The sequence below is a fragment of the Monopterus albus genome, unplaced genomic scaffold (assembly GCF_001952655.1).
Source record: "Monopterus albus unplaced genomic scaffold, M_albus_1.0 scaffold105.1, whole genome shotgun sequence".
In the NCBI taxonomy this organism is placed as follows: Eukaryota; Metazoa; Chordata; class Actinopteri; order Synbranchiformes; family Synbranchidae; genus Monopterus; species Monopterus albus.
Genome location: NW_018127985.1, coordinates 2,224,138 through 2,241,142, shown reverse-complemented (window position 1 = coordinate 2,241,142; position 17,005 = coordinate 2,224,138). Strand labels below are relative to the sequence as shown.

At 41.0% G+C, this 17,005-nt stretch overlaps 2 protein-coding genes across 2 annotated transcripts in view; both read left to right on the top strand.

The window, feature by feature from the left end:
- s1pr2 (sphingosine-1-phosphate receptor 2) overlaps positions 1–12,853 on the top strand; it is a 17,393-nt gene extending 4,540 nt beyond the window's left edge. Inside the window, exon 2 of the mRNA XM_020610565.1 lies at positions 9,332–12,853. Coding sequence (XP_020466221.1) covers positions 9,459–10,568 — 1,110 coding nt within the window. The 5' untranslated portion in view covers positions 9,332–9,458 and the 3' untranslated portion in view covers positions 10,569–12,853. The remainder of the gene's footprint in view (positions 1–9,331) is intronic.
- A 2,124-nt stretch (positions 12,854–14,977) lies between these two features.
- The window catches only part of dnmt1 (DNA (cytosine-5-)-methyltransferase 1), a 13,805-nt gene continuing 11,777 nt past the window's right edge, over positions 14,978–17,005 (top strand). Inside the window, exons 1-4 of the mRNA XM_020610399.1 lie at positions 14,978–15,233; positions 15,691–15,727; positions 16,459–16,566; positions 16,666–16,906. Of these exons, the coding sequence (XP_020466055.1) occupies positions 15,187–15,233; positions 15,691–15,727; positions 16,459–16,566; positions 16,666–16,906 (433 nt within the window). The 5' untranslated portion in view covers positions 14,978–15,186. The remainder of the gene's footprint in view (positions 15,234–15,690; positions 15,728–16,458; positions 16,567–16,665; positions 16,907–17,005) is intronic.

The following is a 17,005-nucleotide window of genomic DNA, read 5'->3' as shown; positions in this document are numbered from 1 at the left end:
CTGAGCGTGTAATGTTAATTTTACCTGTGATCCTTTGAATAAATCAGCACTGTTTTGTAGTTACTTGGACTGTCTCGTCTCTCAGAGTCAGTATGGTAAAAAGTACCGGGTACAACACAGCTGAGCCTTATTTAGGTCACAGTCAAGCAGCTATTGTCTCGTACAACCTGAAAAGTTACTCCTCTTTCTGGCCTGTTTGTTATTTTTGCAAAATATCCCTTGGTAATTCACTCTACATAGACCTTGCATAAGGCACAGTTATTTTAAAATGCATTTGTGTAATGTCACCAGGAAATGAAACAGACTTAGTATCTCTCCAAAATTGTGAAATGTTAGTCTCTTTCAATGCGCACATACACTGATATTTATTGCAGGTTGTAACTGTGTTGTCTCCGTACAGCTATTTTTTACAGATAAGATACGATGTCCTCAAATCTGAGAGACCCATTGATGTTGCAATCACAAGTGTTTTTGAAGAAATACATTTGCTCTTCAGTGTAGGACTTGTTGCACTTGTATTAAACACAGAAGAAAAGCTGTGGACACAAAATGTTCTCTCTCCAGGCAACCGTGTTTTTCTCCAACAACAGAACAGTGTTTAATGGATCTGTGTTTGCCAGAGGAGTCTGAAGTTGTTTTCCTATGCTGGAGCATGAGGAGAGATGGAGGGCCTCCATCAATTCATCATCTTATCAGTGAGCACTAGGCAGAAGTAATCAGGGTGGCTTTGTGCCCCTTTGTGCTAGGCTGTGTAGATATCATTTTCCATTGTGCAGTGCTTGTCACCAGCACCATCCCTGCTCTCCTTCTTTGTGTCTTCAAATCTGGCATGCTGTCCCATGACTTTGGTGATGTAGTGAAAATCACTGCAGCATCAGTGGAACAAACATGAGTTTTACAGTCACAGCAGCCCTCCACACTACCAACACATATAGCATATATGTAGATCTTGACATGTCTATCATTTAATGGCACGCAACGCAACGCAACCAATAATCATGTTCTCTCACGACAATCGCGCAGTTTCCCAAAAAGGCAACAGAACATGAGAAGGGGTGGGGATCTAGGTCTAGCAACAGAGTAGAATAGGAGCAGAGAGCCAGAACAAAAGAGATCTAAAAGACAGTTCAAAGCCATTCATTAGGGGAGACCTCATTGTAAAGACAAGAACATGGGGAGGTGTGAGAGAGCCAGAGTGGCTGAAACTTGAGTCGAACACACCTCAGCCTTCAGAGATTAGGTTTCTGATGCAGACCAGCCTGACCTGACCTAGTGCTTTCGCTGCATTTGCATTTGGACACCACTGTTCCATGTAAAGCTTGAATTCTGAGAATATTTTTTTACTGAAATTCTGAGCAATTATCAGGACAGTTTACACATTTAATACACATCCAATAAATAAATATGTCTTCAGTGGTTAATTATACAGATGATGATGGTACTGTATTTTGAAATTGTTATCATTAAAGATACATGAAGTATGATTTTTGTCACTGACAAGAGGATTTAGGACACAGACATAGGTTGTGTGGAAGGGCATCTAGACACAAAGCCAGGAATCTGAGACACATGCACATAGATTCATCGGTGTGACGTGTTACACCACAGAACTTCACACTACGTGTGTACAGGGCACGTAGGTATGACAGACAGAGCGGTGTAGCAAAGAATTGTGTCCTACAGAGTTTCCGAAACTGAGTCAGTTTCACTGCTTATTTGAGTTTTTAACAGGCGGCTATAAGGTCTTCTCCTCCAGATGTGCACTAAATAAATCCTCCTTTAATGTGCATTTAATCACCTCTTTGTGGCCTTGTCTCTATAGTGAAGTGTAAATTATACAAGGGGAAGAGGGGGCATCAGAGTGAGAACCATGGGGCTCTGCAGTTAACTGAGAGGGGAAATATGTAAAATAGAGTGATAAAAAAAACACGGACCATTTAGAAACCAGTGACTTAAGTTGACAGGAATGGACCGAGGGTGAAGGTATTACAGTAACTGCCTCTCAGGCCCCACTATCGGACATCCCCCACCCCCAATGGGGAGACTGGGGGGTGGGGATGGGGGTGTCTATTGGTCATGATGCCCTTCTTTATGCAGCTCCTTGTCTCCATCATGACTCACTGGTACTCTTGGAACCCCTTAGCACACAAACAGCTGCCTTAAATAAATCACTGAAAACTTGCAGAAATGAGCCGACTGAGAAGAGGAACAGAAAACAAGACAAGTCTGTTTGTTTCTGACTGAACTATGACGACAGATTGGAGCCCTCAGAAGAGGCTGTACCCAAACTGTCAAACTGTTTGACGAGCAAAAGGGTAATCCCTAATTATAAGATGAATCCCTGTATATTAGGGACACCCATAGCAGCTTATACGCAGTTTTAATGAAACATGACTGTGTTAGCCTAATAACCGACTAAGAGAGATGAAGTTTTGGAACCAACATAAAACCTCAAACACACAGTGAAACTACAAGAAGGAACCGTTTTACCTGTCAGTAAAAAGGAACTGGTTGTGAAATGCCATGATACAGGTATAATGACACTAATGCAAACGTGTAATAAATACTTCTGTATTTTTAGAGTCACAAAAAAAGGACGTGATTTGTTTATGTCTGCAGCATGTATTGGCAAGTTACAGATATTTCTTTGCCAAGTTGTTTTTCCTGGAAGCTCTGTTGTTCCCTCAGTTGAGTTCCTCTCCAAGCTAGACACTGTGACATATTACAGGCCCTCATCTCATATCTCTCAGCCTGTTCTGCCTCTCGGCCATGTGAGCTACAGCACCACACTGAAACAGGCTCTCTTCCTTCTTGCTTACACTTCCCCTGAAAATCTCTATTTTTCACTTGTCTGGTGATCTCATGAGCTGCTGCTGTTTCAAAAGAACAGATCCAGTAGATTTATTTGCCACTATTTCACTCCTGCATCTTCAGCCCATGCTTTTGTCCCTTGAGTACAAGGTTTCAGTGTGTGAAATTACTGCAAGATTGTGTCAGCCTCTCTGTCTCTCAGGATTTTACCACTTTGGTTTCCAGTGTTTAGGACATATCAGCACACTTATGAAAATAATGATAGAAATGAATAAAAGTGGCTGCCTGTTTAGGACTTAGCTTGAATGTGTTCACTGTGTTTTCTAAAGAAAACTTTAAAATCTGCATTTAGTGTTGTAAATGTTTGGTAAGAGGTTAGGTCACGAGGTCTTGTGCATTTCCTTTGTAAATCTCACACACACCAATTTGTACCACAGTAGGAAGTTTAGGTTGTTGATGCTTTGGTACTTTTGGTACTTGGCTTGACCTTGACATGTAAATGTTTGAATGTTGCCTACATGTCAGCTGTGCTTCTTTACCCACGCTGTTTTCACCATCATTTTTATCAGTGATTTTGTCAGCAGAGATAAAAATGACGTCTTAAAATAAGGTCTTTGCTGTAACAGAGGTCATTTAAAGGACCAGGACATGGTTTAGTTGTGTCACAGTACCAACATAAAGTCTACTCAATCCAATTACAATGATACTGGAAACATGAGGGCGTTTTACTGGAAATTGACTGCAAACGATCAATAGTACCACTGTGCTGCTGTGAAAGGATTTTACATACAGGGCCCTGGGGCTCAGAGACAGATTGTAGCCACCTGCTTGCAGCCAGTCCATCCCTGTGTTTTCTATGGTTGCACAGCATGTCTACACGAAGCCGCCTGGTGCAAAGAAGGCCTGGCTTAACAGGCCCATATGTACAGTAGTTTATAACCACTTAGAAAACCACTGAGCTGTCAGTTTAAAGACGAGGATGTATAAGCTGTTACCGCTGACATAGCTAATAAAGAAAGAGAAGAAAGTAGAAAACTGCTGTGGGTGTTCTTTAAGCGTGCATCATTCACTATAGTCATTTCCTGAGAAGCTTCTGTTGTAGCACTGGTGAAACTTTGTGGTGATAATAGTTGTTGGTCGGTTCATATATGTGTCTGACACTTCAACTGGGGAAACTTTTGCATGATACTGCTGTACTTTACATATGGGATTTTCCTCCTTGCAGCCTCAGACTTTCTGCTGCACCTTCACCTCTAGGCAGTCACATTCACAACCTTTGGGATAAATAAGTTAAAACACCCCAAAAGGCACTGTGGTTCAGATTATAACTGTTTGAAAGTAAAAACACAGATGTTTTTCCTTGAAAGATGACTTTTGTTGTTTCTCCACCACCCCAGCACCTCACACTTAGCTCCCTAAGAGGCTCATATTTATTTTTCATAAGGGTATGAATCATTATGGTTGTGGCTTCCACCGACTGGCCTCTGGTCTCCAGGTCAGTTAGAAGACACTGGACATCGTGAGAAGAGCAGAGAGTTTAGACTTATCCAACTCAAAGTTACAACAATTACTCTGAGACAACCTATTCAGTGGTAACAGCTGTGAAACTGAACAGAAAAGCACAAATCACAGCAGCAGATGCTTGCTGTGTATGCATGATGGATTACCTTGTGGCTGTTTTTAAAGCTGAGGAAAGATAAAATCTCTGTTTCAGAAGACAAACCTAGTGACTCGTAGAGGGTACAGGAAGCTGTTCAATATTTCTAAAATGGAAAATGGACACGGTAATGTAAACCTAACAGAGAAGGTCTCATAGTACGGCTTTTTTAGAGCACAAACTGTAAGGAAAAGCCTGGTTATTCTGCCTGTTGCATACTTCAGATGTTGGATTTTATGATGGGGACGCAGATAAGGTTTTCTTCTGCTGACTCTTCCATGAAGGCCTTGTCTGTGCAAGCATCGCTGCACAGTGGAACGGTGCACCACCACTCCTGAGTCTGCTAAATCTTCCTGGAGGTTTTTTGCAGTCAAATGGGGGTTTTGATTTGTCTTTCTGACCAGCATACGAGCAGTTCTGTCTGAGAGTTTTCTTGGTCTTCCAGATCTCATCTTGACCTCCCCAGTTCCCCTGATCTGCCATCTCTTAATTACATTTCTTACTGTGGAAACTGCAAGCTGACAACGCTTTGCTATCTTCTTGTAGCCTTCTCCTGCATTGTGGGCATCAATAACTTTCATTTTCAGGGTCTTACACAGCTGCTTAGAGGAACCCATGGTTGCTGGGTGTCCGCAAGTGTGTGCACAAGGTTTGAAGAGTCAAAGTATTTGTACAGCTTTGAAATTGGCATTTACCAATGACAGCTGTTGCTGTGCATCAGATCTAACGAGCTGATTAAGGTCTGAAACCTTGTGAGAGACTTTGAGACTCTGGAACTCTTAGGGTGCCCAAACTTTTGCACCATGCCATAATAATGTTTTAATTTTTTATTTTTGTTCAATTTATGGCATAAGAAGTAACTATGCATCACTGTTTGCAGAAAATATTGTGCATTTTTTCCATTTCAAAGAGAAACTGTGTTAACATCTGTTCAAATAAAAGATCACCAAAATCTGTTATTTATCAAGGGGTGCCTAAACTTTTGCATAAGACTGTATGTTGCCACTATAGCAACCTATGAGCAGTGACTGTGAAGGGCCTATTGAGAGAGTTGTGTTACAGGATGTTCTCACCGCAACTGGCCCAAAAATAAAAAGGTGTAATAATGATTCTTCCAAGATAAGAAGCAGTAAGCATGTTTCAGTACAAACAAAGGCCAATCATTGTACTTATCTATACCATCATGTTTGTTGGAGATTGTACAAATAAGTGAAAATGTCCATGAAAATGTGGGCACACGTGCTGTGTTACAGTTTAGGAGGTCTGTTTTTGTTGTGGTTTCTCCCAGACAAAGTAGAGCCAGGTTTAAGTACTGTAGAGTGTGACAGATGTAATGTTGCCTTGGTTTTTGGTGAGCAGACACTCTGCTAATTGGGACTTATCAGGTATTTCTGGGAAAGCACCTGAGGCTTTAGTGCAGTTGTCAATCCCGTGATGGAGAGGGGAACTCTGTCTCTTGTTAGAATTAGGAGAAAGCAAGAGTCAGTTTTCAGCAGCAACCATCAATCTCCTTTGGATGTTAGGAAATCTGTGCTCCATATGCAGCTGTTTGCAACTGTGGTTCCATGGATGAATAGAGCATAATTCCATTTGTATGTGAAAGTCACATTCGGCTTTTCCCGTTTTTAGGGGTCGCCACAGCAAATCGTCACATTGACCACTCGCATGTTGACATTTGGCACTGTTTTATGCCAGATGCCCTTCCTGATTCGATGCAACCCAGATTCGAACATGGGCTGCAGCAGCAAGAGCGCTACACCATAACCACTAGCCTTCCATCTGTATGTGTGCTTGCAAAAAATATGTGAAGGTGTGAAAACCATAAAAACACTTTGGTAGTTTGTCATTATTGGCACACGCACCACAAGAGCATCTCTGTATCATTTCTCATTGTCTTATCTTGGTGATGTTTTATCTAGACTATCCTGTCTCAGTTGTCTGTTTGACTCCTTCTGGTCTACAGGTGTTTACTTCATCACCTTATATAACCGTGTCTCCGCTTTTCTGTGAACTAAACAGGATATTGTGCTGTTAATCAGAATCCTCTATACTTTCATAACACTTTCACTTCTGTTGATCTGGCCATCGCTGTTTTGATTACAAAACATTTACAGTAAAAAAATGTTTTTTCACATATAGATGTTACAACTGCTCTGTTGATATAATGGAGTATTGTCACAAAAATACAAAATTCAATTCTCCAATTTACATGTGAAACACGTTGCTTGCAAACTTGTAGTTATATGTGTGAATTAAATAAAGATCCTACATCTAGACATCCCCGGTATGTAGTGGAATTTTGTAGTTTTGTGCTATTTGAGAATCCTGTTCCCCTTTGGGATGAAAAGACTACGCTGTCTCTGGATGTGCACAGGATTACTACACCTTATAGTGTAGTGCTGCTGGTGCTTTTCAATTGTGTTAGGTTAGGAAAGGAGCCACTGAACAACATTGTGTGGCACCATTTTTATCAATGAATTATGCCTGTTGTTGAAGTGTGAGAAGGGAAGGGATGTCTGGGTCGAATACAGGGCACAGCTTTGATGACGGGTTGGGAAGGAGGCAATATATAACAGGAAGTCTACGCTTCTGTCAACCAATCACTGTGGAAACATCTGAATGGCACATGGCAGATGGAGGGGCAGGGCAGTTTGTGACTAAACAGCGCTGTCGGCAAACCAGCCTGTCAGGTTTCTCAGTGAAATCGCTTAATGACAGACACCACAGACTCCCTGGTGACAGGAGGACCTCGAGCTGTCTGCACAACAGATGGGAAGAAAACTGTGCTGAGAAAACCTGCAAATCCGAGAGAGAAAACAAGATGATACAAAGTAAAATCAGGGCTTTTTTTCTTTAAGCAGACTGGCGGCTGTGGAGAGCTGCTCTATATCGGATGACTTTTCCATTAGTAAAATCGTTATAGGCTGCAATAATGTAACCCAATGTAATCATGCTGGTGCAGCTGGCACATGTGCTCAGCCTCAAGCCTCGTATTTGGGTCTATTAACGGAGCTAAAAAGGATGGTGGAGACAATCAGTCCTGTACATCAGTTCTGATAAGGGAGTGCTCAACTCTATACATTTCTGCTATAATATGGTGCACTGTCCCATCATTGAGGCTGAAGGAAAATGCGCTCCACTCTGAAGGAGACTATTGTTCTTTGTTCCTGCTTGAGGAAACGGTGTGCTACTTATTACAGGCAACCAATAGCAGCTGTGTGCTGAACCTGCCCGCATACAGGGGAATTCTTCGCTACACTACTCTGTCTGTCATAACTGGCTGTTCTGCACACACGTAGCGTGAAGTTCTCTGGTGTAACACATCACACTGATGAATCTACGTGCGTATGTGTCAGATTCCTGGCTTTGTGTCTAGATCCCCTTCCACATGCATGCTCTCTGTCTGGCTGAGTCAAAACCCAGCAGAACAGAGATGATGTTCAGCCTCAGTTTTCACTAAAGGTTTCCTGTTAAGAGCGGCTGCAGCCGTCCAAGTTAGTTTACAAAGACAAGCAGTGGAAGCAGTGTTGAATTACCGCTGGAGTTGGGCTATGAAGGGATCCTGTTACTTTTGACGGGTTTTAGATATCAGGACCACCTCTAATTATATTTCCAGAGCCTCCAACCTTCCTTTGTTTTCAGTCCTGTAGCTGCAGCCCATTTTGTTTTGGTCTGTTTATAGGCCTTTCCTTAAAGAGATTAAATTGAAAGCCACATCAATGAATCACAAGGCTTTATTTAATTTCTTTTGGATTATGATTATTAAACTTTACACCTTATTAGGTCAAAGGTTTTTCCTCACTGGTTTCACACTAGTAAGCTTGCTTCTTAAGTATTGTGTCACTGGATACATCAGACAGAAGCAAAATATGTCCATAATGCACCATAGATCAGGCCTCAGTGTAACACACACAACATGCAAAATCCTGGTGTTTTGAATACTTAAAATGGCAGCGTGTCATATGCAAATGGGTTATTATTTGCTTCAGTGCACCACAATCAATTTTTACAAAGCTTTTCTTCAACAAGTCAGAGAATCTCTTGCCTTTCACTCTCGGGTATCGATTTGATTTGCTGTGAACTTTTCTGAACTGGTTGGGTCACGGCGAAGAGATCTGGCTGATACATAAGCTATGCTGAAGTTTCGAGAGGTAACTCACTGGAGCGGAATGGTTTACTCCCCATAACAATACATGTGTTGACAACCTAGTGCTCGGACAGGGTTAGTGGAATGTCCCCTTCAGACTGCGAGTGCATGCAAGCCTTTTGTCTGCTCATCCAGACACACAGAGCTGTGGCATTATTCTTCTACCTGAAGATGAGCTCTGCCTGCACAGGTTCACCATCCAAAAAAGAGAAGATCTTTGAATATTAATAATACTCAGAGTAAATATAAGTTTCCCCTCAAAGTTATTGTATAACTCCCTTATGAGCCACTGGCTTATTACTTTTCATTCCTTTTAGGCTGCAACAGACTATCGCCTGCCTTCAGTTTGGAACGCAACGAATGCACACAGAGAGTGCAGTGTGTTCACTGTGTGGTCATTTCTGCTCTATAAATGTCACTTATTCATGTTGAACGTTTATCTGTTAGATCACTTCAAGGACTTTTTTTAAACTGGTCTACTCTGTTCCTTCTCTCTTTGACTTCACTTCATTACAATGGAGTCTTCAAGTCAATTTAAGAACGTGTTTGGTTTCCACTGTACAGACTGGTTGTTGTCTGGATACTTTTTTGCTAGAGAACTTCGGCAAGTGCATTGATTTGCTAAAACTATGTTTGCTTTGTCACAGTTTATTTCATTAGTGCATCAAAATTTCTGTTGTCAGTAACCTAGGCCTTGTCTTTTTGTGTGTCTGCAGGTGACCCACATAGAAGCCTTGAGACGTGACTGTGGGACAGGCAGTCTCCCTCCCAGCCTTCGTCCTGTCCTTTTCCTAGAATGCAATGACTATAAGTGTGGCCACTCTGCACACCTCCACTGTGTGAATGAATCTTTACCGTGAAGCTGTTGTGCTCTGCTACCCTGTCAACATGAAGAGCAAGTATTCCCAGTACTACAATCGGAGTTTGATCGACTGCCACTATATCTTTGCTAAGAACTTTAGCACCCAGGCGCTCAATGAGGAGAAAAAAAAACAGTTCGCCATCCTTAACATTGTCATCATAGTCCTCTGCACCGTCATTATCCTGGAGAATCTGCTGGTCCTTATTGCTGTCTTCCGCAACAAGAAGTTCCACTCTGCCATGTTTTTCTTCATCGGAAACCTGGCATTCTCTGACCTGCTGGCAGGCTCGGCCTACATAGCCAACATTTTTTTATCAGGGTCAAAGACCTTTGAGCTATACCCGGTGCAGTGGTTCATCCGAGAGGGCACAGCGTTTATCGCTCTGGCAGCTTCAGTCTTCAGCTTGCTAGCGATAGCTATTGAGCGCTATATTGCTATCACCAAGGTTAAGGTGTACGGCTCCACCAAAACATGCCGCATGTTTCTCCTGATAGGAGCATGTTGGGTTACCTCCATCCTGCTTGGAGGACTTCCCATCATTGGCTGGAACTGCATCAGCAACCTCCCTGACTGTTCAGCTGTACTGCCACTCTACTCCAAGAAATACATCCTCTTTGTTGTCACCATTTTTAGCCTCATTCTACTCTCTATTGTCATCCTCTATGTGAGGATCTATTTGATTGTACGCTCCAGCCGCCAGGAAGCGACTAACTTACAGGCCTATGCCCTTTTGAAAACAGTCACTATAGTGCTGGGTGTCTTCATCATGTGCTGGCTGCCCGCTTTTACCATCCTCCTCCTAGATTCAGCCTGCAGCATAAAGTTCTGCCCTATCCTCCGCAAATCAGAATATTTTTTTGGGTTTGCTACCCTGAACTCAGCACTTAACCCACTGATCTACACGCTGCGCAGCAAGGACATGAGAAAGGAGTTCCTGCGTGTGTTGTGCTGCTGGGGGGTGCTGCAAAGCGGGCGACCCGCCGACCGTTGTCTGGTCCCTCTAAAGAGCTCCAGCTCTCTGGAACACTGCACCAACAAACATGAACATCAGAACATACCCATCATGCAAGATTGTACCACTTGTGTCTGATATGGTGCAAACACACCAGAGAGCTTATGCATGTTGTGTGAGTGTGAGTGAGAGAGAGCATGTGTGTATATGTGATCAAGTAGAGAAGCTGTGATGAGATACAGAGACGTTAAAAAACAAAGCAAACACACCCTGGACTGAGGCTGGTACACAGCTGCCTGTAGAGACACAATCTACAGTGCAGACTTTTTCTTACATTACAATCAAAAGTGTGTGAATTCACAATCAGCATTCAACCAATTCACCCATGCATTGGGTATAAAACCGAACGCTTAGTTAGTGAGAAAGTTCAGAAATGTGAAAATAGCTTTTCATCGGTACTTCATGTATATGCTGCCTGTCATGTTGTTATTGTTTTTTCTTTCTAAACATGAACGCCCCTAATAAAAGCCAAAAATAGAAACATAACATGCTTAATATCATAGTTATGGTGAGTTGTTTTGGGCCTTTCGAGAACTGCATCAATGCAAAGCTTGCCAAGTTGCACTTTGTAGCTTACTTCAGAGATTGTTGTTGTTTGTAAGGTTTAATCACATTACTCTCCTTCACTGATATTTGTATACAGTGACTCTGTAGGTGACTACAGGGTCACCATTCAGTCTTTACAGAGCTGTAATCAGTTTCACTCAGCACCACACTCCACAGAAAAGAAAATCCTACAAGTGACTGCTCAATAAAATCAGGTCTATATATTTCCTGTATAACCTTGTTTAAACCATTTGATAATCTACAAAAATGTAAATAATCAGCTTACATTTATTGCATGAAATTCTAACTCATTTGTAAGCACTAATGTGTATGATATATTCCAGCTCCAGCTTCCATCACTAACACCCCTTCCCTTATTGGTCCTCATATTCTGTTCCTCTTGCTTTGACTGTTGTCTTTTGTATCCGAACAGTTTCCGCTGAGGAAGGCCTAATCAGAAAGCACATTTCCTGAAGCGAGTTGGCACTGATGAATCTTTCTCAGTGACAGCTGTCCAGCAGATTTGACTAATGGGACTGATGTCCTGACAGTGTTGTAGCAACATAGCAGCAATGTGCTGTCTCTGTTATTGCCTTCCTCTTGGGGAAGTAGGCTGAATGTATGTATGAAGCGTTTGGGGCAGGCGCCCCATTGTTAACAGTATTATTGATCATTATTTTGAATTACCAAGTTATTGACAGGGTAGGTCACACTCACTGTGAAGTCTTAAACAGCACCATGAACAAGATTTTTGATTTTTTTTTTTTTCATTTTGTTTTGTTTTGGTGAACATCTTGATTAAATTTGCTAGCCAAATGCATTGCGATACTTAAGATTTAATGTGTCATCCTATGAAAGACCCTGGCCTCCCTACAAAATAAGAGCTCTGGTTCCAAATGCACAAAAGGGGGGGGGATCTGCCTCCCATCCTCATTCTCTGATATCCTATAACACACAACTTCCTTCAGTCCTAGGACGTCCTGTTTGTCATTGTTCGGTTCCTGTTGTTCAGGATTACACTAACCTTTTCCCTGTGAACACATTTAAAGTTCTTGTCTCCCTTTGTGTTTTTTATATTGACTTATACATGTAGATGGCCAAGTAGAAAGGGTGAAAAGCACTTTGGCAGCTTCATTGATCCCTGTTTTTAAGATAGAAAGGTGTTTTAATCTGTGTACCTATCACTTTATTGTGTTGCCTGGTTCTATAATTTTTTATGGCATGAATACATATGTATCTTTGTACAGTATGTATGATTTGTGTTGTATGAAATGTCTCATGTGCAATAGCCTTGTGTGTCCTATAGCACGCTGCCTGTGTTAAATTGGTACTTTCTGAAACACTAATGGAGGTACATAAATGTTTTGTTAATTATATTCCCTTTTATAACATAAATGAAATACTGAAAAAAATTATTTAGTGTGTTTCATTTTAATTCTGAGTTGCCGATTGCAGCTGCAGCATATCTGCAGGTCCTGAGATGCCTCCCTATTGTGTTTAAATCTGAGAAGTATTCCAAATGCAGTGTTTAATCCAAACATGCTCTGACAAGGTCAGAAAAACACTAGCTTCAACATGAAACCACACAATTGTACATGTAAATGCTGCTTGACCATCAATCATGGGTATTTTACTTAGTAAAACTGTTAGAATGCTAAAAGGCCAAAGGAAGCTGGAGCTTGTGTTGGAAGCTAGGGAGAGTGTAGGGAGAGTAAAAATGGGTGCGGTAAAGAAAAATGTCCATTTGTAAAAGAGTTTGTCTGAGAGAAGCATAAAGAATGGCCTTGGGAGAGGTTTTTGGGTACAGGGGAGATTTGGGGTAAGGGGGGAGGCTGACTTATACTGGCCCTGGGAGAGTTAGGCCTGTTTCCTGTCAGATGTCCAGGATTCCTGGGTGGGAACATTGGCTGAATCAGCCCCAAGAGGCTGTGCTACCAGGAAATCTGCCAAGTCTTTCCAGTGCCCTACAGGATGTGACATCAAGCTCGGAAACTTGTAGGTGAAAGCTGTATATACACAAACATTTAAGACAACGCACACACCTGAGAATTATCTTAATTAGATTTGAATTAGATTATGTAAATATAGTAGGCTCAGACACATAGCCAGTATGGAAAACAGATCAGTAAAATGTCTATAGATTGAACTTGTGTGAGGAAATGCACAGTAAATGTGACCAGGTTAGGGCAGACGATTCAAAACCATGATATAAGAACCTCCAAGAGCCAAACTCCAATTTTCAGGCTCTCAGTGACACACTGCCACCTTGTGGTAAAAGGGGCATATAGATAGCCATTTGGATGTTTACTAAATGAAATCATATTCTTTAAGTCAAATTTGTATCTCCATTAGGTCTGTAACTAACCTTTATTTTCTTTGTCAGTTAATCTAGTTGATTAATCATTTGCCTATAAAATGACAGAAAGGGGTGAAGAATACCTGCTATTTTCCTGCAAATATTTGTTATTGATGCTTAAAAATATGATTAAATAGATTAACTGGATATTAATTAAAATGGTTCTATAGACTAATTGTTGCAGTTCTAGAAAGAGAAACCCAGCCAGGATCTGAATCATAAACATAGGCTACGTTAAACATACATTACAGCATCACTGGAAAGTACGTCATCTAACCTATCCTGCACTAAACTACTCCATTATTCACTGCTACTGAATGCTTTCAAGTACAGATATGTGCAAGCACAGTATAGAAGCTGAGAGGCTATACTCTGGTGCTTTTTTGACAGCAGCCAGTAGATGGGGCTGTGGTAGCACTGCCGCCATTTTGAACTGAAAACACCAATGGGAACAGTACAAGCCCTACAGACAAATAACTTAATTGACACAAACATGACAGAGAAAGTGAATAAAAGTGGAATAAAAGAAAACAGTATTTGGCACACAACTGTTAAAATTATCACTGTGAGAATGAACAGCGTATAAAAGTCTATGCTAGCATAAACTTGATGTTTTTGTTCAAAGGACGTAAGGTGAGCTACACCTGTCAAGTGTATAATTGTCTACAATAAACCATCACAACTCTGTGGAGTTACTAAGAAAATCAGTTTCAGATTTATGTCTCTGTTTAGTACCAAACTGCATGATTCTTTCTAGGAAACCTTCAGGAAATTATTAGGGAATAGCAGACCTGTGAAATGAGAAGTTACTGAATGTTACTTTATCTGTTGCATATAAATGTGATATGCTGGACTCCATTGGGAAAACTGGTGGGTTTTTTATGTTGTTACTAAACATATAGCTCATATAGCACAACACAAGGTCTCTCATTGGTCATCTGGAAAAATCAGAAAACAACAAAGGTACAAGACTTGCTCATATGGAGTAGATTCTAAACTTTACAGCAATGGACATTATGACTTCTAAAAAAGTGTAGTGTAGAGCAGAATTAGTTTGTGTCAATTAGTGGATCAACAGAAAAAATGTAACTACATTGTTTAATTGATTTATTATTTGAATAATTTTTCAAGCAACAAAATGCTAAATATCATCTGGTTCCAGCTCCTGAAATGAGAAATGTTGCAGCTTTCAAATCTTTATTTTTACATTTTCACATTTACCTGAATAGGGTCGCAGGGGGGTGGGGCCAATCACAGCTGATAGTGGGCGAGAGGCGGGATACACCCAGGACAGGTCGCCAGTGTATCACAGGGCATCCCATTGATATTGCTCATTAGAAAACAATGCTTCCGCTTGGTCAGTTGTCTACAACATCTGGGAAACAATAGGGGTAGATCAAGTCAGTTGTTCATTTTAAGAAAATTATATTTTTAAATGTACAACCACGTGACAATGTGGCTGTATTATGTAAATGTTATAGTATATAATAATGTGCTTCGCTTTACAAGCCATAACTTAACAGGGATATTTTCCATCCGACGTTCACATCGGTTTACCCATAAATCAGTATAGTGGTACAGTCCATAGCATCCCGCGTTTCCGCGCGAAAAGCCTGCCCGCGCGCCCGAATTGCTTATAGCATCCATTGCAAGAAATAGCACGCGTCTGGTAGTTGTTGTGGAGCAGCGCTGTGGTCAACAACAGCGGTTTCAAAGATTTTAAACGTATTTTAACGCAGGTTTTTTTTAATTTTTAGATCTCTTTTGTCTTACACGTTTAGCTAGCTGTTTACCATGCCAGCCAGGACTTCCCTGTTTCTGCCAGAAGATGTCAGGAAAAGGTAACGTCAACGTTTGTAACCAGAATACTAATAACGTCCTGATGATGTAGCATACACCTACAGCTTGTCTTACTTAAAAAATCACAGCACCATCAGTGAAACCCAAATAACCAGCTTCTCTGGGAGTGTCCTGGTTGTGATGAACGGAGCCACCACTTTACCCTTTGCTTGTACTAGCAGGTACAGCTAGCGTTAGCTTGTTTCCACTTGACAACCAGATGCCGCATAGCCTCCAGTTAACGTTAGCCAGTTAGCATCTTAGCTTGTCAATAGATTGAGGAGCGTGTAAGATTTGGCGCCACGCAGGTAGTGTTGCCATATAGGTTTCTAGTAGCTTGCTGTTGCTCCGGTTTTATTGCTACCAGCTTGGTAGCGATTGTGCTTCTATATGATCTGCGCTGTGCTGCGCCCCCGTTAACTTACGGTAGTGTTGATTTGGCTTGCTCTTCTTTCACAGGCTGCAGGTGCTGGATGAGAATGGATTTTCAGACGAGGTGGGTTCTGTGTCTACTTGCTGCACCAGAAATCCTGCGTGTCATCTCAACAAGTTTATTTTTTCAGCTGCTCATTGATTGTGGTTAAGCTGGAAATCCAAAAATCATTAAACATGATAGTGTCACCTACAAAGGAATCTCCGTGCTCAGTTGGTTTTCATTTATCTAATATCTGTAATATGGTTTAGTTCAACTGAAGTTTGAATGAGTCTATTGATGAACAGAAACAAGCCCCTGAGCTGCTTCATGCTTGTAACATGCAGAGCGCATGTTACAAAACTAAACAGCATTAAATAGCTCCAGAACTCATTCTACAGATGTGTAATGAAGTTATCATTAGTTCAAGTCTTGTTGCTGTTTAAAAGTTTTCATGTAAAGTATGTAGTGATTTGAGATGATGATCTCTTATTTCAAGTTTTATTATGTTAGAAATATAAAACAGATATATGTATTGTGAAGTATTTATTAGGTGGACTAGTAATAATTAACATTTTTATAGCTATTATCCAGCTGCAGAAAGCCTGCTTGTTTCTGTTACAAGATGCATTTTAGGGCAGTAATGTCTGTCAAATCACTCAAATACACCTGCCAAGCCATATATTATATGTATCATTCATTTTTTGTACTATTTGTTTAATTTAGATTCTTTATGATTTAAACTTGTCAAAAAAGTTTAGGGTTACAACAGTTAACCTTTCTGACTACACTTTTTGTTTTAATTGCCACTCCAGGATCATGTAAAAGAGAGGCTCAGGTTGGTGCAAGACTTCCTGCATGTTGATGCTCAGGATCAGCTGACCAGGCTTGAGGAAAAAATGAAATGTTCAGAGATCTCAATGGTTAGTGACTCTTTTAGATATCTAAATCATTACTAATCCTTACACTTTGCTGTTTATTATTTCTCCTGTGTTGTGACGTATGCCCTATACTCTCATCAGGAGGTTTACATCTCTAAAGTAAAGGCTTTGCTGGGAAAAGAACTTAATCTTGAAAATGGCTCACCTGTTGATGGCGTGGAACATAATGGACAGACAAATGGCTTCACAAATGGTTCCCACAAAGATGAGGATGGTGAAGATGCAACCATGGATGTACAGGAGGAAGAGGAGGCTGTCAAGTCACCAACTGCTTCTAAAGGGAAGGGTGGACGCAGGAGCAAAGCAAATTCTGACACCAAAAGTAAGTTTGAAATTTTGTATTAATAATGATCATCCAACAGCATCTTTCAAAGGTTGAGATCACCCACAAATGAAATGGATTAAAACAATGGTGTAGGGA